The sequence below is a fragment of the Aspergillus homomorphus genome (assembly GCF_003184865.1).
Source record: "Aspergillus homomorphus CBS 101889 unplaced genomic scaffold BO97scaffold_29, whole genome shotgun sequence".
In the NCBI taxonomy this organism is placed as follows: Eukaryota; Fungi; Ascomycota; class Eurotiomycetes; order Eurotiales; family Aspergillaceae; genus Aspergillus; species Aspergillus homomorphus.
The window spans coordinates 203,067-227,485 of record NW_020291915.1 but is presented as its reverse complement, the minus strand read 5'-3'; the positions used below and the strand labels follow the sequence as shown (position 1 = coordinate 227,485).

General features: G+C 40.4%; 6 protein-coding genes across 6 annotated transcripts; 3 read left to right on the top strand and 3 right to left on the bottom strand.

The window, feature by feature from the left end:
* Window positions 1–101: 101 nt before the first annotated feature.
* Window positions 102–1,460, bottom strand: BO97DRAFT_444672 (PaaI family thioesterase). The gene is made up of 2 exons (XM_025698481.1): window positions 364–1,460; window positions 102–304 (listed from the first exon to the last, which is right to left on the bottom strand). Exons 1-2 carry the CDS (start codon window positions 1,339–1,341, stop codon window positions 272–274), a joined length of 1,011 nt encoding a protein of 336 aa, XP_025549624.1. The 5' UTR covers window positions 1,342–1,460; the 3' UTR covers window positions 102–271.
* A 756-nt stretch (window positions 1,461–2,216) lies between these two features.
* On the top strand, window positions 2,217–4,942 carry BO97DRAFT_394234 (glycoside hydrolase family 92 protein; the record flags this gene model as incomplete). The annotated part of the gene is made up of 7 exons (XM_025693967.1): window positions 2,217–2,352; window positions 2,419–3,062; window positions 3,108–3,430; window positions 3,478–3,617; window positions 3,665–4,113; window positions 4,180–4,280; window positions 4,336–4,942. The coding sequence occupies 7 exons, from the start codon at window positions 2,217–2,219 to the stop codon at window positions 4,940–4,942; spliced, it is 2,400 nt and encodes a 799-aa protein (XP_025549623.1).
* An 87-nt stretch (window positions 4,943–5,029) lies between these two features.
* On the bottom strand, window positions 5,030–7,605 carry BO97DRAFT_372639 (putative neutral amino acid permease). The gene is made up of 6 exons (XM_025692872.1): window positions 7,438–7,605; window positions 7,060–7,371; window positions 6,852–6,994; window positions 6,673–6,799; window positions 5,699–6,622; window positions 5,030–5,550 (listed from the first exon to the last, which is right to left on the bottom strand). The coding sequence occupies exons 2-6, from the start codon at window positions 7,261–7,263 to the stop codon at window positions 5,470–5,472; spliced, it is 1,479 nt and encodes a 492-aa protein (XP_025549622.1). The 5' UTR covers window positions 7,264–7,371; window positions 7,438–7,605; the 3' UTR covers window positions 5,030–5,469.
* Window positions 7,606–8,991: 1,386 nt separating this feature from the next.
* BO97DRAFT_479277 (RNA-binding ribosome biosynthesis protein MAK21) lies at window positions 8,992–12,580 on the bottom strand. Its single transcript, XM_025700679.1, has 4 exons — window positions 11,724–12,580; window positions 10,550–11,673; window positions 9,959–10,499; window positions 8,992–9,904 (listed from the first exon to the last, which is right to left on the bottom strand). The coding sequence occupies exons 1-4, from the start codon at window positions 12,549–12,551 to the stop codon at window positions 9,008–9,010; spliced, it is 3,390 nt and encodes a 1,129-aa protein (XP_025549621.1). The 5' UTR covers window positions 12,552–12,580; the 3' UTR covers window positions 8,992–9,007.
* A 207-nt stretch (window positions 12,581–12,787) lies between these two features.
* BO97DRAFT_394227 (putative proline--tRNA ligase AIM10) lies at window positions 12,788–15,144 on the top strand. The gene is made up of 7 exons (XM_025693966.1): window positions 12,788–12,968; window positions 13,024–13,102; window positions 13,157–13,200; window positions 13,256–13,346; window positions 13,405–13,484; window positions 13,535–13,664; window positions 13,713–15,144. Exons 1-7 carry the CDS (start codon window positions 12,864–12,866, stop codon window positions 15,068–15,070), a joined length of 1,887 nt encoding a protein of 628 aa, XP_025549620.1. The 5' UTR covers window positions 12,788–12,863; the 3' UTR covers window positions 15,071–15,144.
* Window positions 15,145–15,257: 113 nt separating this feature from the next.
* Window positions 15,258–16,232, top strand: BO97DRAFT_406948 (nucleotide triphosphate diphosphatase NUDT15). Its single transcript, XM_025695537.1, has one exon. The coding sequence runs from the start codon at window positions 15,585–15,587 to the stop codon at window positions 16,200–16,202; it is 618 nt and encodes a 205-aa protein (XP_025549619.1). The 5' UTR covers window positions 15,258–15,584; the 3' UTR covers window positions 16,203–16,232.
* Window positions 16,233–24,419: the final 8,187 nt, after the last annotated feature.

Sequence of the window (24,419 nt, the reverse complement as noted above, 5' to 3'; positions counted from 1 at the left end):
TTCCTGCTTGCGAGGTGGTTGGTGAGGAAGTAGGGGTACATGTTTGGATCTCAGAGAGCTGCTATAGCCGGTTGAATGTCATGTCTGAATCTGGAATATAGCTCGGAATCTGTTATGGTGTATGTACAAGCCTATGTCTACACCCCACCCACCATCTATACGCCTGAAGAATGATCTAATGATCACGATCTCAAGTCCCAACGCTTCCCATGCAGATCACAATCACAAAAAAAGAGGAAAACAAAAATTCTATCATCGGCGGTCTAGTGGTCTAACCGAGGGCCTCATACACGGATGCCAGTGCCTGTCGAAGATATCCGTCAGTACTCATTCAGTCAGCCCCACCCCAGAAGGGAAACGTACCTTGAACTGCTTCGGCTCAACGAAGAGCGCTTTCGCCTCCACGAGAACCGCAGGCTCCTCACCGTTCTCGGGCAGCGTCTCGATGCGTGCCTCCACCCACGCCTTGCGGCCCTCGACCTTGACCGTCTCGGCGCGCAGGACGACGTAGTTGCCGGCCATCGCGGGGCGGCGGTAGTCCAGATTCAGGTTGGCGGTAACGCCGACGTGGTGTGGCATGGCGGGGAAGCAGCAGCGGCCCATGGCCTCGTCCAGCAGGGTGGCCAGCAGTCCGCCGTGCACGATGCCCGGGTGGCCGCAGAGGTTGCGGCCGAGGTAGAGCAGCGACACCAGGCTCTTGCCGCCCTCCTCACCGAACATCAGCGGCGGAACGACGAGCATGTCCGGGCCCGACAGCGTGCCGCCCGTGAGGCTGCGGTTGCGCAGCTGTCCCGGGATTTTCAGGTGTGGGCGCGACTCGGTGAAGGCGGGGTTGGAGCGAAGCATGACGGCCAGCGGGTGATCGCGGATGTGGTCGTCCACTTCCTTCGCGAACTCGTCGCCCGGGACGAAGGCGTCGAGCGTCTCCTCGTCTGTAAGGATCTTGGTCGTCATGATGGTCTCGAACGTCCGTTGGTTCGCGAGTGTTAGTCCGGTCACGAAGGCGAAGATGGCGAGCGATGTTAATCGGACGAAACGGAAGACACGGGATCGACGGGCACGAGGGGGAGGCGCAGGAGGGTCTGGTGTGGTTTCGGGGTGTAGGTTGCTTGAAGCGGTTTTTCCCTCTCGGTTGGTCGCGTTCTCTTTGGGTTCGGATGACGAATCCTTGGACGAATATGCCCGACGCGCTAATTGCAGAGTCGGAGAAATACGACGGGGGAGCAAAACTGTGCTGGTTGTGGCTGCTGTAGGCAGACGCGAAGTTAAAGAGAGGCCAGGCCGCCGGACACTGTTGGCGATCGCGGTGGAGCCCAGGCGAACTGTTGAGAGCTGCAACATGGCCGGCGAGACCTTGTGAAGGAGAGGTGTGGATAGGGGGCCAGCAGGGACAGGGGAAGCGGATGTCCTGGGAAAGAAAGCCGCAATAATGGAGCCCTGAACCGAACCAAGAACCCAAATTACGGGATCGTTGAAGATTATCGCGGACGATGCGGATCCATCCCTCTGCTCATTGGTGCGGTGGCGCACCAGCAGCCGAGGCTCATGGTTATCGGAGGATTACTGATAGATAGACAGATAGATAGTCGGTCGTCCTTGATTTCTTCCTCTTCTCATCTTTCGGGAATTCTCTGTATTGGGTCCTGAGTATGAGGATTGAATAATCTAGAGAGTAGTGTGAGTTAGAATCATGGAAGGTTTAAATTCAAGCATTGTTGTTGATGTTTAGCTGTTTTGCAGCCCAAGTCACTGGAACGTGTGCCTTTTTCTGTACAACCTCCAACCTCCCTCTCCTGGTTTAAGCTCCGGCAATCGTTGCCTCTTCCATGAGCTCTTCTCTTGTCTTCTAGTCGACTGTGCGACATTTTTCTCAGGTTACAATGGACTGGCCCGATGTTCGAAACCACCTCAATCAATGCCACCCTCCAATGTGATTAGCGCTCTTTTATCTGCGGGATTGTGACGAGTGACATCGTCCTGCACAATCACCTCGATTTCCACCACTCCAGTGAAGCTACAATGGTTACATTGCATTCATGGCCCTGTCAAGGCTGCCAGGGGTATCATCATGCTGAGCTCACAACAACCCGAGCAGGGGCAGCCACCCCGCCCCTTGACAGGCCGTGCCTGCATGCCAGAACAGTGGCTCCTGACGGCTTTTAGTCCGCCCATCTACGCTCACTATCCCTCGTTTCATCTTTTTTCTCTCACTTGCAATGGCTTCTTTGGGTCATCTTTCGTTTCTCCTAGCCGTGCCTCTCGTCTTGGGCTCGTCTGACCCTCTCCCGGCGGCGACTAATGACTATGATGTGCTGCAATACATTAATCCTCTCATTGGCAGCGCTAATGGAGGTATGTGATGTGACCTGATCCGTTAGTATGCTTGAGATACAGCATTTTAACGCCGGTTATCTTCAGGGAACGTCTTTGCAGGTGCGACAATTCCATATGGCATGGCCAAAGCCGTAGCCGATACAGACTCGTCAAACAACCAAGGGGGCTTCGCATTCGACGGCAGTCATATCACCGGCTTTTCCAGTCTGCACGACTCCGGCACCGGTGGACAACCCTCTCTCGGAAATTTCCCTCTGTTTCCCTACGCAACATGCCAGAACGACGATGTCAATGGTTGCGTGTACCCCAAGAAAGAGCGGAAGACGACCTACGATCCCGCTTCGGTCCAATCTAGCCCGGGATATTTCGGATTGACAATGAAATCGGGAATACAAGTGGATATGACAACTACCCATCATGCGTCACTATTTCGGTTCCGCTTTCCCGCCAATGGGTCCTCGAGCCCGCTCATCTTATTGGATCTGTCTGACCTGTCCGACACACGCCAGGACAATGGGACCATCTCTGTGGATGCTACGACAGGGCGCATGACTGGCCATGCGCGGTTTTTACCAAGCTTCGGGAGTGGCTCTTATGAGCCGTACTTCTGCGCGGACTACCAGAGCGCGGCCGATTTACGAGACAACGGTATTTTTGTGGATGCGCGGGCTAGCACAGCGGTCAAAAACTTGACTATTTCGCGCAGCATCAACGGCTATCCTCTTCCGGTATGTAGCTTGGCCTGTTGTTGAGTACTGAATTGACCCATCTAGGGCGGTGCATTCGTACGGTTCCACTCGGCGCCAGAGAACACAATCCAAGCCCGCGTGGGTTTGAGCTTCATCAGCAGCGAGCAGGCATGTCAGAATGCTGAGGCCGAATTGCCCGACTTCGATTTTGAAAAGACTCGTGCGGCGGCTGTAAATATGTGGACGCAGAAGATGGCACCCATCAGGGTATCCAGAAATGGAGTCAATGCAACGACCTTGACCAATTTCTACAGTGGGATCTACAGAACGATGGTCAATCCACAGGATTATACCGGAGAGAACCCCTTGTGGGAGAGTAAGGAACCGTACTTCGACTCATTCTATTGGTAGGTGAACTGTCTTGGAATCTATGTCTCTGCTAATGTTTGTACAGCCTTTGGGATTCTTTCCGATCCCAGCTTCCATTCCTGACGATCTTCGACCCTGCGTCGGTGTCCCGGATGGTTCGCTCTCTGATTGATACTCAACGACACCTGGGATGGCTGCCTGACTGTCGCATGTCTCTCTGCAAAGGTATGCGTCGGCAGGAGTGCATGCGTCTTAATGCTGATAGCATGCAGGTTACACGCAGGGCGGCTCCAACGCGGATGTCGTGCTGGCAGATGCATATGTCAAGGGTCTCACGGACGGGATCGACTGGAAAGCCGGGTATGCAGCGGTGCAGAAGGATGCAGAAGAAGAGCCATTTGACTGGTCCAACGAAGGCCGAGGAGGGCTGCAAAGCTGGAAGGCACTACACTATATCCCCGTGGAAGACTTCGACTACGTCGGCTTTGGGACGCTGACCCGAAGCATATCCCGCACGCTGGAGTACGCCTATAATGATTTCACCATCGCACAAATGGCTCGGGGAATGGGCAAGACGAGCGATGCGGAGAAATACGAGAACACCGCGCGATATTGGCAGAACCTCTTCCGTGCAGACCAGACGTCATTCCTCAACGGCACAGACACTGGGTTCCGAGGCTTCTTCCAGCCCAAATACATGAACGGCACATGGGGATACCAGGTTTGTTATGATAACAAGCGGCCATGCTATTTGGCTTCCTGACATGCCAGACTAATAAACTCCAAGGACCCTCTAACTTGTTCCAACATCGACACGAGCGGCCGATCCTGCTCTCTCCAGAACAACGCGGCAGAGACCTTCGAATCGAGCATCTGGGAGTATCAATTGTATGATCTCGTTCCCCGCGTATAGCAAAACAAGTACTTACCTACCGGTCTGCAGCTTCGTCCCCCACGACATGTCCACACTAATCACGCTCCTGGGCGGCCCGGACGCCTTCACGCGGCGCCTCGACTACCTCCACGACCGCGGCATCACCTACATCGGCAACGAGCCCGCCTTCCTGACCGTATTCCAGTATCACTACGCCGGCCGCCCGGGTAAATCGACCGCGCGCGCCCACACGTACATCCCGAGCTTCTTCAACCCGACGCCGACGGGCCTCCCCGGCAACGACGACTCGGGCGCCATGGGCTCGTTCGTGGCCATGACGATGATGGGCCTGTTCCCCAACCCGGGCCAGAACGTGTATCTGATCACGGCCCCGTTCTTCGAGACCGTCAACATCACCTCCCCGCTCACCAACCGCACCGCCCGCGTGCGCACGGTAGGCTTCGACCCAAGCTACCGCGCCATGTACATCCAGTCCGCGACACTGGACGGGCAGCCGTACACAAAAAGCTACGTGGGCCATGACTTCTTCACCGAGGGGAGGGAGCTGGTGCTCTGGTTGGGTCGGAATGAGAGTAGCTGGGGCCAGGCGGTGGGAGATCTACCGCCTTCATTAGGGACGGAGGGCGATGCGACGTTGAATTTTCGGCGCAGGTAGTGTGCATACTTGATTTAGACGTGGGTGTAGGCTATAGTTATGCGGATCAGGGATTGAGATCAGAGGTTCCGTACACTCAAACTTGCACCCTATGCGCAACGAGACCGACACCTGATGACTGTCCCCCTCCGAACACGGTACACAAAACCAAGAGAAGAGACCTTGATATCATCATTTCTCATCATTAATGCATACCCATAGCATACCTCGGTATCAGGTTAGGTTAATTCATACATCGAAAAAAAAAATAAAACACAATATACAAAGCTCACCACTACCGCCAAAGAACAAAAACGGAATCGCCTCCATCGGAAGACACAGACGAACCCCTAACCGAGAACCCCATTCAAATGCATCGTCATTACCATCATCATCGTCTGCTTTATAGCTCGGTCACTTGGGGAACTAGTAGCATCTCGTCACAGGGCCTGGAAAGCAAACGATTACCCGATCAAGAAGAAGGGCGGGAGCTACTTTCTTTAGGCGGGAGGTTTGGATTCGCTCCGTTGTGCTCGCTCTGCTGTGGTTTACAATCCCGTGTTGGCGCATGAGAATGGACTTCCGACTGTTCCTTCGCGGTAGCTGATTATCACGCTTTCGATGGATGCCTGTCCATCAATCGTCTTTGTTAGTATATACGGGGTTAAAGTTTGGTGAGCGATATTGGGAATGTGGGATGGAGGGCCATACGAGAAGGGCATGTTTAACCCTCTTGTTTATAGAAGGAAAAAGGAGGGGGAGGAGGGAAGAACTCACATAAGTGCCCGGACCCAAGAAGAACAAACCCGCGACAATCAAGCCGACATTCACGATGAATCCCACCCAGCCCTTCCAGCCCCGGTTCTTATAGAAGCCCGGCCCGTAGTCGGCGCGGCGCATGCGCAGGTATGCGGTGCCCCAGAAGATGAAGCCGAAGAATGAGTCGAACAGGGCGCTCATGATGGACTCGAGATCGGAGAAGAAGGGGATGACCTCTGCGATGATGAAGGCGGCGATCCACAGGCAGCACAGGATGCCGGCCCAGGCGGCCCAGCCGACGAGGGTGTGGTTGCCCTTGTGGCGGGTGCCGTCGAAGAGGCGGAAGAAGAGGAAGCGGGCGGAGACGGAGGCGTACAGGACGCCCAGGAAGATGAGGGTGGGGATCATGAAGGAGAAGGAGATCTTCTTGTAGGTCTCGTCGCCGATGGAGCCGAAGGCCGGCGAGCTGATGTATTGGTTGCCCGTGTAGGCGTAGACCACGGCGCCGACCAGCGAGAAGACGATCACCTCCGCGATGGTGACGGCCGTGACGGATTTCCAGAAGTCCTTGGGCTCGTGCATCTCGGCGATGAAGCTAGGCAGCGTGATCTGGCCGATGAAGGTGTAGCTGATGTTGAGGAAAGCGCTGACGCCGGAGACGAACGTCGTGCCCGCGACGGGGACGGCGGTCACGATCGGGTCACCTTTGGCTGGCGTGTAGCCGGCCGGGTGGTCTTCGATGGCCGAGAAGATGAGCGCCAGCATCACGGAGATAAATGTGGTGATCGCGCTGAGTGTCGCCACTTTGGAGAGCGCGCTGAAGGTCCGCGGGAGGGAGCAGATGAACGAGATCACCGCTGTCACCAAGGAGAAGATGATCGTGCAGGTCGCGTGACCGGTGATCGTGTTGAGGTATTCTGCGCCGACAAGACAGTGCAGGCCCTGCTGGTGGTTAGTCATGGGGCTGGGGGGGAGGCTCGAGTTGTCGCTACCTGGATGAAGGTGTTGTTCAAGAGGAACATGACCGCCGTGAGGTACCAGACCACCTTGGAGTCCCAGAAGATCATCTGTCCAATGTCGCAAACATCGCGCACGTGTGGATGTCGCAGGCAGAACCGCCTGAAAATGTGTGAGCTAGGGTTTGCGGAACGATTGCATTGATGGGACGTACCAAATGATCAACGAAGTATACAGCACAGTCATCGCAATGACCACCGTCAAGATCAACCCTGGTACCAGACCCAGCACCGAGTAGGACCAGGGAAACGACATGATAGCCAGACAAATGTACTCAGAGAAGAGTAGCGCAGCCGTCTGGGGTTCAGAGCTGTGAGTTAGCACATGCGCGGACTGTCGGGGATAGCTTCGCGACCACGCACCTTCTGCCAGCTACATGTGCGATACTTGATGGAGTTCTCTGCCTCCAATTGAATCTGTCTGCCGACTTCCCCTTCCGAATCCGAGCTCGACCCGGGCTGGTATTTCTGACTCTCCAAGTCGGCATGCTTCATCTCGTCCGTCGGGGCGTTGTGCTCGGGGACGGAGGAGCGGCCCGTAGGCTTCGGGACGGTGGACTCCGCCATTTGATGGAGCGGACGAGCCGCTGGTGCAGGGAGCGAGCAAGGATAGAAGCTGAAAGGATGTTGGAGACCTTCGGAGGCATGTACTGCGCTTTGGGGAGGAGACGAGGTCTGGCGTTTGGGGGGATTGTTAGTTGCGCATCAATGTGAAGATAGGATACGTATAGATGTTCATACCTTAAATGTCAAATGAGGAGGACGAGAATAACTGACTGACTGACTGACTGACAATAAATAACACCCCAGTCTTCGAAGAATTGAGAGCCAGACAATAGTTGTCAGACTGTGGGAAGAGAGAGATTGTGCAAGAAAGATGGAGGAGGAACTGCACAGCTGAATTCTTCCAACCACCGACGGACAGACAGACAGACTCCTCCCTCATCTCTCGACTAGAGGGAGCGCCGATCGCCCCCCCGGGTCGAGGCTAGCCCGAAGGAACAGCCAACGTGAATTCCCAGGCAGTCAGATAAAAAAAAAAAATAAAAACTGGAGCAAGACTGGTTGCAATCTCCGAGGCCGACTCAGGTTGTTCCCTGTTCGGAATGGCATCGACGGACTCGGAAATTCTGCGCTTTCGTGGCACTCATGGTGGTGGATGACGTAGCAACAACCAGACCCGTGGATCACCCCCAGGCAATGATAGATTTAGATCGAGTAATGTTTACAGTTGACAAACTCAATTGTTGATACGTGAACAGCATTGAGGGAGTGTATGGGAACAATCCCTGGCAGTGGAATTGCACATGAATTGATCAATTAATTGAGTACTGTAGTTCGATTGATAGAGACATTGCATTAGGTAAACCCCGCCGGATTGGGGAATTCCCCGCTCCACCAAAAGAAAGGCGGCTTTACCCGATCCTCTTTGGTCCGTGCTGACTAACTCTGGTTAGCTTAAGTGTCGGGATTTTCTTTGCCCCGCATTCGGCTGCTGCTTGTCATTCCACCTTCCATTGTTATACATCTACGCAGAGCTGCTCTCAAAATACAAAGATAGATATCCGATGTCAATGCCTCTCAGAAGAACAGGGCTCCATCAATACCGACATTGACTATGCCGCCACAGAGAATCATGCGACCTTACCACCCTCTCTCCCATGCAGCAGGATTCAACATCCCCGTCAATAGTGGAGCCTATCAGATTCTGCTGACCAGGACCAGGGCTTGCATCAAAAAGAAAAAGTGGAAAAGTAGGAAGAGGGGCACAGAAGTCGGACCTCGAATTAACCTTGAGCATGCTATGCGCTAATTGATGGCGTGCTCCTGTAGGATTTCTTACTCGTAGGTTTTGTTCGCCCCCCTTTCCCACGTGTGAATTCACTCCATAAGGTACTGTTTCCATGTTTCCATGTTTCCTTTTTCCCATCCGCTGAATTGGGCAAGTTACTCGGGGATCCATCATGTCTGTTTTGACAATTTGAATCATCTGTAATTGGGTTGGAAGAGAACTTCCTGGTAGAGAGGAGAGGGAGTTGTGGCTGAACGTGATGATGTCATGGGCCTCGACCGAGTGGATGGACGCAGCGCCACAATGATCAGTGCGTGAGTGGCTGGAATCCGTCCCAGGTCTGGAAGTCTAGAACTGGTTGCGAGTGTGTTTACTAAGTACTTATACATAGGTATGTACATTCACGACTACTACGTGAAGTGAATATGATGATCCATGTGAACATGACTAGGACTAGATAGAGCTTTTGTGGTATCTGCAGGATGCAATTCAAATAAATACAACTCAACATAGTGGAAATCACATCCCCTCGTCTTCCCCGGCCAGCAGGGCCGCATAATCCTCCATCGACGCAAAGGTGGGCAGGTGCTTGAGCTTGCGCCGCTTCTTGCGCCCGCTCTCCTTCTCCTGCTCCTTCTCGTCCTTGGACGCGGTCGGCAGGTGAGCGTCGAGCTCCACGTCCGACGGCAACTCTTCGTCGCTGTCGATGAATGCCTCCTCGTCCGAGACGTCCATGTCGAATGCATCCTCGTCGTCCGAGGGCTCCTCCGCCTTGGCCTTCTTCGTCTTCTTGGCTGGCTCCGGGGCTGCCTCGTCGACGTCCTCCATCTCGTCGTCAGAGTCGAGGTTGATCTCCACCTCAGAGTCGCCGCCGGCATCCTCGTCATCGCTCTGGTCGTAGGCAGATTCCAGGTCGTCCAGATCCAGGTCGTCGTCGCTACCACCGGCTTCCAGCTCGGGCCGGGAGTCCACCAGCGCCTTCCAGATCTCCGACTCGGCGTCGCTGGCCTCCTCGTCCTCGCCCTCGTCAGCCGCATCCTTGCCGGCCTTCTTCTTGCGGGCCTTGTCCTTCTCCTGACCCTTGCCGACCCGGTTAAAGTACTCGTGGAAGAAGACGTCCTCCGCCGCCACATCCTCCGCCTTCTTCTTCCAGAAGGCTTCCGAATTGAGCGGCAGCTGCTGTCCAGTCTTGACCGCCGCGACCAGACGGTCCTTGGCATCGCTGCCGGCAAGAGGCTGCATGATCGAGGCTCCGCGAGTGACCGCCGCCGCCTTGGGAGTACGGTAGACGAAGCGGTCCAGGAAATGGGTGAGGGTGTGAATCGTCAAGTCGGGCTGTCCGCTCATCACCTGGTGATCGAGGAGGTGAGCCGCGTTGACCGAAACGGATGGGTGGAAGTGAGACAGGTAGGGCAGCTAAAAGTCGAGTGTCAGTAACTGTAGATCAACGATAAGATAAACCAAACATACAAGCTCCCAGAGACACGTCCGGTCAGCGTTGCTGTGCTCGGGGTCTCGTTTCCGGGGATCGTAACGCGTCGACGGCTTCTCGGGTTTGGTCTCTTCGGGTTGCTCTTGAGGCTCATCGTCCTCATCGGGGACGTCGCGGAACACTTCCTCCTCGTCGTCCTCATTCAGCTCGGGTTGATCGAACAAGGACCGGAGGTCAGGGAACGTTTTCTCCAGCTCGCGTATCAGGTAGAAGACACCGCAGATGAATGCGGGCTGGTGCAGCCCGAGAATCTGGAGGAGACGCTTGACAAAGGCCTTGACACGACGGGTGTTCAAGTCATTCTTCAGAGACTTGAACAGGAGGTTGAGGTACAGCGATTGCTTGGAGGAGGTTGCCAGTCGGGGATCCAGCAAAGACTCGTACAGAGTTCGGTAGAAGCGGTCCGCACCGACCTGGTGGGAGGCTGTCAATTGCTGAATCAACATGAGAGCCTGGATACTGGTGTTGAAGTTAGACGAGTGTGTGATCCGGAAGAGTGTGCCGATATGCTTGGACAGACTGGTTGAAGCGTTAGCCTTGTCATTAGATGTAGACAACAAGGAGCATACCGTTCGCTGTCGGAGCTGGTAAAGGGGTAAGCTCGGTTCACACCAGTCAAGACTGCAGACGTCAATTTGTCCTGCGTTTCTTCAGTCTGCGCCTGACCTTTGGCATCGTCATCCTTGCCTTTGCCCTTGCCCTTGTTGCCGAATTTACCATTCCTCTTGCCCTTCTGCTCCTTGCCCTTCTGCTCCTTGGCGGGCTTCAGCAAAGACACGAAGATAGCGAAATAGATGTCGAGCAATTTCTCCGCAACCTTCTCTTCCTTGAGACTGAGGACCGTCTGGTTCAGCGAGATGATGGCATAGTACTTGGCGTGTTGGCTTTGACCAGGACGGAAGAGAACTTCCTCAACGGCAGAGATGATCGTGGGCTTCATCAAGGGATGTGCCTGTTCAAGTTGCAAGAGGAGGTAAGAGGCCCGCGAGGCAATCTTCTTAGAAGTATCACCAAGCTTGTTCACCAGTAAACGCAAAAGGTTAGTCTCCTGCTCAGGCTTCTCCTTCAACAGTTCGTAGACGTAGCTGACAGCGCGGGAGCGAGAGAAATCGATCTCGTCATTGCACCAGACTTCGAGGATCTTCAGGACCTCAAAGTATTGATCTTTAAGGAAATGCTCGTAAGCCCAGACAATCAGATGGCTGTTCTGGAGACCATTTGGCAGAGCGTCTCCTTCCGACCACCGGTTGTTCACACCTTGCAATGCAGCCACGAGCGACGGCTGGTTGGCAAAGGCGCGGAGCCTGCGATCGCTGGGAAGAAGAGTTCCCTGGGCGAACATGTCCTTGAGAGACCGAAGAACTTCAACCGCCTGAGCACGACTGCGCTTCTTTCCTAGGGTAATTAGGTTCTCCAGAGCCTTAGTGTTGTGTATGGGCGATTCTTGTACGGCGAGCGTCAGGGCGGAAATCTTATCGCTGAGCGTACCGGTGGACATGATGGTGGCGTAGAATTTGTGCGAGGAGGAAGCGGAAGCCTGCTGCGCATCGGCGTACTCCTTAGCCTCCTTTTCGAGGAGCGAAACCGCGTAGTTGTAGAATCGGTCGATCAAATGGCGGGCAACCGGTTGCGCTTCCTTCCTCGCGATGGCGGGAAGTTCGGTCATGTACCAGTCGGATCTGGGAGGAATGGTCTTAATGCCTGGTTAGTGTGTTTTCTGTTTTTATGGGCGTATCTACTCACCAATTTGGCAAACTCCTTGGGAAAGATGTTCTCGGGAGCAGCCTGCTTGGCCGCCTTCTTGTCCTCCTTCGGCGCTGGGGTTGGAGGTTCATCCTCGGAAACCTCTTCCTCGTCCTCTTCTAGCTCATCATCCTCAGCATCATCCTCGATTTCACCAATCTCATCTTCATCATCCTCATCATTGTCGCCGCTCTCTTCGGCGACATCCTCCTCTTCTTCCTCTTCTTCTACTTCATCGTCTGCAATATCGTCCGGAACGACCTGTCCTGCGGCGGCAAGCATGCTGGCAAGTTCCTTCCTCAAGGAATCTTCCTCAGACTTGCTCTTTGATTTCTTTTCCGTGGCATCCTCGACCTCAGACTCAGAGTCGACACCGGCCAACAAGTCCAGATCCTCCTCCGTACCCCCAAGGGCCAGGATCTCCTGCCGCAAAACATCATCACTGTCCTCCTTGTTCTTCGACTTTCCCTTTCCGAGATCCTTCTTCTCCTCACCGGCAATCACATCCCCATTGCGATCCCGCTTCTTGCCCTTGTTGTTCCTGTCGCTGCCAGCCGCCTGCTTGGGCTCAAATTTCGGTGCGACCTCCTGGTTCTTCTTGGGAGTATCAGCGGGCGCAGCGGGCTTTCCCTTGCCGTTCTTCGACTTCTGCTTGGCGTTGTTCTGATCCTTCAGGCGCTGTTCGATCTTCTGTCGCAAGCCGGCAAACGCACTCTCCTCCAACTGAGGAAGCGCGTCAGCGCCAGCGTTGGTATTGTTGACAGCAACACCCCCATCAGGGATGGTGTTGTTCGCTCCAGAGGAGCCTTTACCCTTGCCTTTGGCCATAATCACAAGGTGGGATGAATGGCCAAAAATGCAGCAGAGGTTCTTTGCTTCCCTCCTCGACTTTTTTTCTGCCGCCAAAAAATTATGGGGTCCGCTTCTTCCAGGCCGCCGGAGAAATGGCGGGCCGGAGTTGATTATGCCCGACGCTCGGACCAGGCCATGTATCCATTGGGTTTAGTGCCGGGGCCCGATAAGAACCGCTTCAATCTTCCCTCCTTGTCCCCGAGTCGGGGATACGCATTTCTAGATGTGAATATCTCTACCCGTTTCTTGGATACCCCGAGGCTGGTTTCGGGGCTGTGTGTGAAGTCCATGTTATCTCGGATTCGCCCGATCGTGGGCCGGGCGCCCGGAGTTGCTCGAGCGTACCTTGAGATTACTCAATACGGGAGTAGAACGTCAAAATACGCCTTTCATGTATGGCCTACCTTCTGCAATGGCTGGTATAGGATCTGAAGATTGATATATGCAGACCGATGGCAGGACTCGGATATCCAACTTTTGGATCCCGACTGGAGGTATCACGAAGAAGCCCGTTGAGGGTGAAAGAGGTACTTCGCTTGATCCAATTGCCTATATTGTTTCGGGCAACTGACATTTCTCAGAGGATACAAATGATCTTCTAGTCAGGGGTGGTTTCTTGCGACAGGTAATGCTCTCCTTCCAGCTCCATGCCATGAAATTTGGGCTAACTGAATGCATAGGCTTATGCGGGTATATTCCATATGCTGCCGTTAGGGTTGCGTGTCCAGGATAAGCTAGAGAGGCTCATAGATAAGCACATGCAGTCAGTCGGTAAGTCTACTAAATCACAGATTTATCTGTGCTAAGCCATCTAATGCTTGTGAACTAGGTGCTTCTAAAGTGTCATTATCATCGATATCGGCACAAGAGCTTTGGGAACAATCGGGACGTCTGAAGGAGGGATCAGATGTAAGTCCCTTGGGCATCTTAACCGTAAGATTTCTCTTACCGTCCGCCAGGTCTTCCGCTTTCTCGATCGCAAAGAAGCCCGCTTTCTCCTTGCTCCCACGCATGAGGAGGAGATTACCACTCTAGTAGGGAGTCTGACGAAGTCTTACCGGGAACTGCCCGTGCGCGTGTACCAGATCTGTCAGTGAAACCTTCCCACCCTCTCTACCGAGTCTAATTCTAGGCCAGCGAGAAAATACCGAGATGAGCAAAGGCCGCGACAAGGTCTTCTTCGCGGCCGGGAGTTCATCATGAAGGACATGTACACCTTCGACTACAGCACCGAGGCAGCCCTCAAGACCTACGTCGCCGTCAAAGGTGCCTACACGCGACTGTTCGACGAATTCAAGATCCCCTACCTAGTCGCTGCTGCAGACTCGGGTAATATGGGCGGCAGCCTGAGTCACGAGTTCCACTTCCCCAGTGCTAAAGGCGAGGACACAGTCATCAGCTGCACTAGCTGCGACAATGTGTACAACGAAGAGCTCGCTGACGGAAAAGCCCACGCTGGCGAAGACGAACAGCCCATCACTCACCAGAGACCTGGTTTCGACACCGGTGAAACCTCCGGCGAAGCCACCCCAGCCGTCTCGGTTGGCCTTTGGATGTCTATCTCGAAAGACAAGAACACCCTCTTGCGGTGCTGGTTCCCGCAATATACCATCCAGGAAACCCCTGTGGAGAGAGAGGTGAACTCTCACGCCGTCAAGTCCATCGCCGACGCCGCAGGCATCGAACTCGACATCAGCATCGAGAACCCACTCCGGCAATGGGCCACGCAGGTCCAGTCCAACAAGTCTCCCACCCAGCGGCCGCGGATCGTGGATCTATATGACTCGCGCGTGCGAGCATACAAGCGCCCCCCGCTGACCGACACTCTCCAAGAGGTCGGCTGCACGGTGGACGACGTGGACTTCTCGAAATTGGATCGCTTCCCCGGCACGAACAACTACCTGAACCTAGTGAGGGTTCACGCAGGCGACCGGTGCGCGAAATGCGGCGAGGGTCTGGCGCAGACCCACAAAGCCGTCGAGCTGGGTCACACATTCCACCTGGGCACACGCTACAGCGACGTGCTCGAGGCGTCCGTCATGGTCGACCCATCTTCGTCCAACAAGGGTGGGCCCCAGACCGTGCCCATGCAGATGGGATGCCACGGCATCGGTGTCTCGCGCATGATCACTGCGGTTGCAGACAGCCTAGCAGACAATAAGGGACTGAACTGGCCCCGTGTCATCGCGCCGTACGAAGTCATCATCGTCCCCGGCAAGGGCCTCGAGGCAGAAGGAGAGAAAGTCTACGACGCACTGACGGTGACACCTAGCCCTGCGACAGCCATGGACGTGATCCTGGATGACCGCGACAAGCAGATGGGTTGGAAGCTCGGCGACGCGGACCTGATCGGCTACCCGGTCATCGTGGTGGTCGGCAAAGGGTGGAAGAAACAGCAAACGCTGGAGGTGCAATGCCGTCGCCTGAACGTCCGCGAAGATGTCACTCTTGAGGCTCTGTCGGGGTTTGTGCACTCTTTGCTGCAGCGATTGTAAGCGTTTTGTTGGGGCTATGCACAAGAGTATGTATTGTACAAGAGGGGGGCTATGCTCCCGAGGCTGAGTCGGGGAACCCTGTACGATACAACACAAATGGAAAACCAAAGCAAACCTAAACACAAATTAATGTAGATTAGCCGCAAAACATACTTGTGACCCTCTCTTGTGAAACAAGCCGATAAAGAAACCAAGCCAAGCGTGTCATCAATTCTTTCACAGATGATAAAGAAATATATCATGACATCTGCCTGGTAAATCCAGGGCGACATCAAAGGGAATAGCTCGCGTGCCTTTATCGAAGCCCAGCAAACCTGAACTATAAAACCGACGAACACAACCCCTCCTGAGGGAACTGTATCCCACTACTACTACAAGAACAACTAACCACCCTCGATCAACAATCGTCGATCCGATTGCTCAGAGCAGATTACACCACAACCACATCTACTCGACTCACATCGATCCCAAACAACCCACCACCACGCCCCGATCCCAATCCCGGACGGAAATAATGTCAACACCAACCCCCAACCCCGCAACAACAACAACAACGATAACCAGCCCCCCGCGCGTCGGCATCGCAGTCCTAATCTTCAACGCAAACAACAAAATCCTCCTCGGCCAACGCAAAGGCAGCCACGGAGCCGGCACCTGGGCACTACCAGGCGGACACCTGGAACCCGGGGAAACATGGGAGGCGTGCGCGGAGCGGGAGGTGCGTGAAGAGACGGGGCTGGCGGTGCAAAACGTCTGCTACATGACGACAACCAACGACCTCATGACTGGGGAGAACAAGCACTACGTGACAATCGTGATGGCGGGCACGCTGCAGCGTGCGGCGGCGGCGGCGGCGGCGGGGGGGACGACCCCTCCCGACCACGACCACGACGTACCGCCGCCCATCCTCGAGCCCGAGAAGTGCAGCGAGTGGCGCTGGGTCGGTTGGCATGTGGTGCGCGATTGGTATATCTCGCAGGCGTTCAAGGAAGGGGTGCCCTCGTCGCCGTATGTGGTGGTTGAGAATTGGTTGTTCCGGCCGTTGTTTAACCTGATCGCGCAGCGGGATTATCGCGATGATCCGAGGCGGAAGTATGATGAGATTATTCGGGGCAGGATGCCGAGGTATTGATCTTTGATCTTTTGGATGAGGTGATGGATGGATGGTTAGTTAGGTCCTGCATGGTCATTTTCTACTTTCCTATACCCGATATCATTTTTTCTAAATATCTTAATTGGAAATGAGATTTAGTTTCTGAATTGTTTATATACTATGTAGAGTAAATGTAGATAACTTGTATAGAGTGGCAGATATGCATAATGACTAATTAAACCCATACATAACGTAATCGGTAAGCGAGTGGCGCGTGTAAGCCAGCGGCGCAGAGCTGTATTTAGTATTAAATCTAGATATTTTGAACTTATATAATTCAACAACAAGAATACTTAAAAATTTTAAATAAATATATTATAGAAATAAGTATATTAATTCTTTATAAATCTTATTTAGAAATATCTATATCTTTTTAAAAAGAAGTTATTCTAGAAAAAGAATAAAATACAAAAAATACACTGTATTTGTCATGGTTAACCCATACAACTGAGTAGTTACTGTGATAGAATACCTATACCTTAATTATAAAATAATTATAATATTAATAATTTAATAAAATCTATATCTTAAATATCTAGGTCTTACTATATTCTAAAAAGATAAGAATTAATCTATATTTATATAATACTAATACTTTAATTCTATATTTAACTAATCTTTTTTCTTTATGATTCTAATTTTTTTTTTAATTATTTATAAAAAAAAAGTATAGGATACTATTTTAATAATTATATTTTAAAAATAATTTAGAGTTAGAAACTTTTTTTATAAATACTAAATCTTTTATTTTAATTATTTATAATTTATTAATAAAGAATCTTATTACAATATAAGATATTATTAATAAATTTTAAAATTATTAATAATTATAATAATAAGCTATTAAATTAAAATAAAAAATTTAATAATATAATATTAATCTTATATTAAAGTATTAATAGAAGACTTTATTACTTTTAAATAATTTAAAATTAAATATTAAAATTAAGAATATTTTTTAATTTAAACTATTTTTTAATATCTAGAAGTAATAAAAATAATTTTATAATTTAAATTATAACTTTTAAGAAGTATCTTCTAAATTTAATATTAATTATTAAAAAATTCTTAAAATTATTAGTTATATAAATATTATTTATTAATAAAAATAATATTAATATCTTAAAAAATTATCTTTAGAATAAAAAAAACTTATTAACTATTTATAGTTTTTTTTTATTAAATAAATTCTCTTTTTTATAAGAAATATTACTATATTTAAATTAGATATAATAAATTAATTTAAATAAATATAATAATAAAATAATTAAAATTTATATAAATTTTATACTTATCTTAATATACTAGAATAATATTTTTCTAAAATAATAAAAAAAAATAAAATTTTATCTTCTTTATTAAACTACTTTCTGATTTTAATTAATATATTAAAGAATATATTTATTAATTATCTAAAAAATATAATAAAATAATATTAATTATTATTTATTATTAGAATCTATATTTATAACAGTAAAAATAAAAATAAGAATAAAAAGATCTAAATATATTATAAAAATAATTCTATTTTAATAAAGAAATATAAAAATCTCTAAGATTTTATATTTTTAATTAGATTTAAAAATAATTATATTACTATTTATATAATAGTATTAAATATTTTATAAATTAATATTCTAAAAAAAATAAGAAATTTAACTAAATTTAAAGATTATAAATTAAAGAAATTAGTTTAAAAAATTAATTAAAACTAGAGTCTTATCTCTTATTTTAATCTAATTTTTTAAAATAAATATAATTAATAAAGTCTTAATATTTATATAAATATTAAATATTAATAAAATATATATAAATATAAATACTAATATTAAATATAATATTATTAATATCTAATTTATATAATATTTTTTTTTTACTAAAATCTTACTATAATTCTTAAATTTAAAGATTATTAATAATAAAATAATTCTTAATTATAAAATATAAGATATTTTTATTAAAATAATTAATTTAAAAAGAACTTAATAATAGTTTACTAGATCTTATATAATAATTTATTATAATTTTAATAATATTTTTATTTTATTATCTATAACTACTATTAATAACTATAAAATCTATTTAAATTTATAAAATAAGATATAATAATTTAAGTTCTATAATATATAAGAATTATATTCTTAAAAATTTATTAAAGTATATTAAAATTATATTTATATATATATTTTAATTAAGTTATTAAAGAAGTTATAATTATTTATAAAAAATAAAATATTAAAATATTTATAAAATAATAATATTTTAATAAAATTTTAGAATTTTTAAGATATTTTTTTTTAACTAATCTAAAATATTATTTAATTATTATAGAAATAATTATATTATTAATCTTATTAATAATAGAAAATCTTTATTTAGTTTTATTTACTCTTTATTTAAAAAAGAATTATTAATTTTAAAATAATATATTAATAAAAACTTAGAGAATAAAAAAATTTAATTATCTAAAAATCCTATAGGATTCTTTATTTTATTTATATCTAAAAAAAATAAAAATTTATATTTTTATATAAATTATTATAATTTTAATAAAATTATAATTAAAAATTATTATCTTCTTTTATTTATTATAAAAATTCTTAATTATTTTATAAAATATAAATATTTTAGTAAGATTAATATACAGAATATTTATTATTAAATTTATATTAAAAAAAAGATAAATAAAAGATTATATTTTAAATATATTATAATTATTTTAAGTATTTAATTATATTATTTAATCTAATTAATATCTTTATCTTTTTTTAAAATTATATTTATTTTATATTATATAATATTCTTAATATTATTTATATTACTTATTTAAATAATATTCTTATCTTCTTAATAATAAAATTTAATTATATTAAATATATTAAGTAAATTTTAAGTTAATTAAAAAAAATAAATTTATATATTAAGATTTTAAAGTATTTTTTCTTTTAGATCTAGATTAAATTTCTTAATTATATAATATCTCTTTAAAATATTATTATAAATCTTTAATAGGTAGATATTATTATTTTCTAGTTATTATTAAAAAACTTTTATAAAATATAAGTTTTTCTTAAGTTTTATAATTTTTATTAATAATTTATTTATAATTTTTTATTACTTATCTTATCTTTAATTAATCTATTAAAAAATAATTAAAATAATAAGAAATCTAGTTTATATTATTTTATACTTAATAAATAACTAGTATTTTATTAATTTATTAATATATTTTAAAAAATATTATTACTTTATTTTTTTAATTTTAAATTATTAATCTAAATTAAAACTAATATTTATAAAAAAGAAATAACTAGAATTTTTATATAATCAGAATTTATAAACTAATTTTATATAATTATTATTTAATTAAAAAAATTTATTAAAATAAAATTAAATTAGATAATTCTAAATCAAGAGTTATTTATTATTATTTATTTATTTAAATACTAGTATTAATATCTAAAAAAAACTTAATATATTATTAAAATTTTATTAGATTATATAAATCTTTAAGTCTTTATAAATTAACTATAATTAAATAAATACTAAGTATATTAATATATAGAATTAATATTTTATAACTTTATTATTAAATATAGATTAGAAAAAACTAATCTTATTAATATCTTATCTAAGTTTTTTAATATAATAAATAGTAATTATAATAATAATATTATATAAATATTTTAGATATATTTAATTTATTATTTAGTAATATCTAAAAAAAATCTTAATTTAGATATAATAAAATATCTTTATAAAAAAGACTTAAATCTAGTATTTATATAATATTAAATAATTTTATAAAATTTATTAGTATAGAATTAGTTAACTAAATTATAATTTATATATTAGATTTAATCTAAATTATTAAGATTTTAATAATAAAATAGATTAATAAAGTTAAGAATATTTATAATAATAAGATTAATAAAGATTTAAGAAGCTTAATTAAGTAATTATAATCTAAAAACTTAGATATTATATAATAAAAAGTTATTATTCTTAAATTAAAGAATTAAGATATTACTACTAGTATACTATTATATTTTAAAAAGAAATTATATATACCTAAATTAAATAGTCTCTATAAAGAGATTCTATAATATTATTATAATAATCTATTAGTAAACTATTTTAAAAAAAATAAAATAAAATAATTTTATTACATGTGGCTGGAATGATAATGAATTAAGATAATAATTATTAATAGAAAGATAGTTAAACTAAGGATATGTCCTAAGACAGATAAGTAAGAGTTCTGTCTGCTTAGTAGTAAGGAAGATAACTAAGAAAAGAAATAGTAAATTCTTAAATATATTAAGAAATATTATATATACTGGTTCTGTAAGATTAATATCTATATAGATTAATAATTATATATATACTTTTCTTAAATACTAATAATAGATATAGTAATTAATTAATAAATAAACTAGGCTATAGAGTAAAGAAAAGAATATAAAGATACTAAAAAATAAAAAAAATAAAGAAAAAATATAAATAAACCAGAAAATAAAAAAATAAAATATTAAATATATTAATATTAAAAGAACTAGTACTTTTTAAATTAGTAAAGTAATTTAGAGATATTAATATCTAAGATATATATTTATATATTATTTTTAAAACTGTATTTTTTCTATTTAATCAGATACTGAACTACAGGAGTATAGTATTATTCTTAGAATATAATATATTTAATTAAAATAACTTAAACTTCCTAATATATATTATTATCAGAAAAAGCTTTATTCTAGACTTATAAAAGTTTTATAAAAATCTGACTATAAGAATCAAGATTATTAATATTATAAGTAGATTCTAATTATACTACTAAAATAATAAGATATATTAACTATAACTTAGGTAATTATAATTAATATATATATTAATCTATAGTTTTAACAACAGAGAAAGGACCGGTATAATATTAAATAAACTTTTTTTTAAAGATTACAGTAATTAGTATAATATAATTATAATATAAATATAAATAAATATAGTTACTGGAAGTAAATCATATAAATAAATAATAATTATTATAAAAATACTTTATATAAATAAAAATAAATTTAAGAACCTTTTTAATATTAAAATATAATAAAAAATCCTGGATATTACTAGTATAACTATAATATTTTTTCTAGAATAATTATAATTTTTTTTAATTTAATAACAGGACTTTTCTTACTAGTAATTAAAGAGATAATAATTTTAATATACAGATAATATATTCTAGAATAAGTTATTTATTTATTAGATTATTTAATAATAGAAATAATAAGATTAACAGGATTTTTCTTAGTATTATTAATATCTAATCAATTATTTTTAATAATATCAGGAACCTTTCTTGGAGTATCTAAAATAAAAATATTTAGAATATTTAGAATATTAGAAATATAATTTAGAATAATTTTTTAAAGTATTACTTTAACTAAATACCAGGGCTATTAAAAGAAAATACTAAATATTAATTTATATAAAGTCTTTTTTATAGCAGCTAAGAATATTAAATTAATTATAGATATAATTAATAATAATATAAAAAGTTATATATATCTTTAGATAATATTATAGTAAATTATAATTTTAATTATTTAAATTATATATTTACTTTAATTATTTATCTATAAATAAGTAGTAGTACTATAGAATTATTTAGCTTATAGTTTTAAAAATAAGTTTTTCTAAAATTTAGATATAAAATAAGTATCTTTATTAGAAATAAAAAAGTATAGAATACCTTAGTTATATATTTATATATACTTAATTAATATAATACCCTACTGTTTTATTTTTTATATAGATTTTCCAGAATATAAACTAATCTATTTAATAAATTTATTAATAATTACTAGTAAAAAATTATAGGAGTCAGGTTTATAAAAAAAAATAAAGTAATAAAATCTATAATTATAATATAAAAAAAATAAGAGAAATAATTAGTTAAAGTAATTTATATAGTTTATAATAATATATCTTATTCTGTAAATATATTAGATAACAGATAATATAATTATATAATTACTTTTAATCTTAGTAAATAGCTAAACTATTAAGTTTTTAAATATATTTATTATATTCTTAATACTGATTATTATTATAAATAATTTTAAAAATATTAAGAATTATAAAATAAGAAAAATATAGTTAAGTTTTTTTAATAATAATAGAAGTATTATCTATAATATTCTTTTTACTAGAATAAAAATTAGTAGAATTATTATTCTTAAGATTAATTATAATTTCTTTAGTAGAAAAATTATAGGTGATATACTTAATTATATAAAGTAAACTATTATTATATTTTATATAAAAAAGTTTTATATTAGAGTTAGTAGTAAGAATAGTTATAATCTCTTTTATTCTTAGATTCTTAGAATAACTGTTAATAATATACTTCTTAAATTTATTATTAATTTTAATTATATAGATTATAAATATAGAAGTATTTAAATAGATTAAAAATATATTAATCAAGATATTTTTAAAATTATATTTTTAAATATACAGAACTTTTTTAGCTTAAGAAAGTTAAGATAAAATATTAATAATTATATTAGAGTTTCTGGAATAATAAAAAACTAGTAATTAGAATTATTAAATATACTAAAAAGTTTAGATTAGTTATAAATTTAAGTATTTTATAAATACAGTATTAAATATTATCTATTTAGAAATATCTATAATTAAGATATAATTTATATATATAATTATAGATTTATAGATTATCTATATAAAATAGTAGAGTTTTTAGAATATTTAGATAAGATAAGAAACCTCTAATTTAGTAGACTAATAATTATTTTCTATACTTATAAAAATATAAAATATAAATATAACTAGATAGACTGTAATATATACAGGCAGCTTAGAAAATTTATAAATATATTTAATAATAAGATAATAAGTTATAATATTTATTTTTTTATAGCTTATATCTAGATCTATATAAAGATACTTATTAGGCTTAAAATATATAAGATATTTTAGATTAGAAAAGTCTTTTTTTAACTATTTAAATACTTATAGCTCTTTAGTAGTCAGGTTTATAATAAAAGTTTTTATAGTATAATCCTGGTATTTATTAGTATAAAATCTTAATAATTAAGTTTTTTATTCTTATAGGGGATTTATCTTTTAAGTATAATAATTAATATAATAGTAAAGCTATTTAGTTAAACTAAGAAAATACTTAAGCTTAATAAGATTTAATAAAAATAAGAGGGCTTTAATTATTTTTATTTTAGATTTAGAAGTAGTTAAATTAAGAGAATTAACTCTTTAATTAAGTAAAATAACTAAAGAGAAACTAATATATATTTTAATTAGTTTAAGCTTTAAATTTATATCTTTAAGATATTTAAGAATAGTAATAAAGTAGTTCTTATACTTTTTAAATATATAAGATATAATTATAATATTATTAATATAAATTCAGATAAATATATAAAATTACTTAAGTATTAGATTTATTTATTTTTAGATAAATAAGACTAAATTAATAAATTCTATAATAATAATATAAAAAATTTTTTAACTTTAATAAATAATAACTATAAGATATTTTTTATAATCTCTTTATACCAGCTACTAGTAGAAATATAATATAAGATTAAATATATTAATATATTAATATTCTTTAATTATATAAAAAATATCCTCTTATATAGAAATAGAATATAGATTAGATTTAGTTTTATAATTTATTTTCTAAAGGTTAATAATAACTCTTTCTTTAGAATTACTATTAATAATTTTCTATACTATAAAAACTAGATATATAAAGAATATATAACTAGTAGTATATAATATTTTATTAGTTTAGTATAAAGGATTAAAGATTTTATTAATAACTTCTTAATTAAGCTGTAGAATATAATAAATTCTTAATTTAAGTATTTAATTTTCTTAGTTTTTCTTAAGTAGTATATATAATTAATAATTCTCTAGGATATTAGTAATACTAATATTTAAATTATCAGATATTATCTAAATATTATATAATATAAGAATTTTTTTGAATATATAAGTAGTTATATTATCTTTAGTATAAATAATAATATTATTTATAAATTTTATAATAAAATTTTTATTTATATTAGTAACACAGAGTAAGAATTATATTAAATATAAGAAAATAAAGAGTAGTTTCTGTAAAAAAGTTTCCTATAAAAGATAAGATAGAGA

Excerpts from the sequence above, each read along its gene's own strand:
- BO97DRAFT_444672 (XM_025698481.1), bottom strand. The coding sequence starts at position 1,341 with ATGTTGCAGCTCTCAACAGTTCGCCTGGGCTCCACCGCGATCGCCAAC. Across the intron at positions 305-363 it reads TTGAGCCGAAGCAGTTCAAG|GCACTGGCATCCGTGTATGA; the intron begins GTACGTTTCCCT and ends TATCTTCGACAG.
- BO97DRAFT_372639 (XM_025692872.1), bottom strand. The coding sequence starts at position 7,263 with ATGGCGGAGTCCACCGTCCCGAAGCCTACGGGCCGCTCCTCCGTCCCC. Across the intron at positions 6,995-7,059 it reads GCACATGTAGCTGGCAGAAG|ACGGCTGCGCTACTCTTCTC; the intron begins GTGCGTGGTCGC and ends TCTGAACCCCAG. Across the intron at positions 6,623-6,672 it reads TGAACAACACCTTCATCCAG|GGCCTGCACTGTCTTGTCGG; the intron begins GTAGCGACAACT and ends AACCACCAGCAG.
- BO97DRAFT_479277 (XM_025700679.1), bottom strand. The coding sequence starts at position 12,551 with ATGGCCAAAGGCAAGGGTAAAGGCTCCTCTGGAGCGAACAACACCATC. Across the intron at positions 11,674-11,723 it reads CCAAGGAGTTTGCCAAATTG|ACCATTCCTCCCAGATCCGA; the intron begins GTGAGTAGATAC and ends CCAGGCATTAAG. Across the intron at positions 10,500-10,549 it reads ACCAGCTCCGACAGCGAACG|TCTGTCCAAGCATATCGGCA; the intron begins GTATGCTCCTTG and ends CGCTTCAACCAG.
- BO97DRAFT_394227 (XM_025693966.1), top strand. The coding sequence starts at position 12,864 with ATGTTATCTCGGATTCGCCCGATCGTGGGCCGGGCGCCCGGAGTTGCT. Across the intron at positions 12,969-13,023 it reads CGTCAAAATACGCCTTTCAT|ACCGATGGCAGGACTCGGAT; the intron begins GTATGGCCTACC and ends TGATATATGCAG. Across the intron at positions 13,665-13,712 it reads CGTGCGCGTGTACCAGATCT|CGAGAAAATACCGAGATGAG; the intron begins GTCAGTGAAACC and ends ATTCTAGGCCAG.
- BO97DRAFT_406948 (XM_025695537.1), top strand. The coding sequence starts at position 15,585 with ATGTCAACACCAACCCCCAACCCCGCAACAACAACAACAACGATAACC.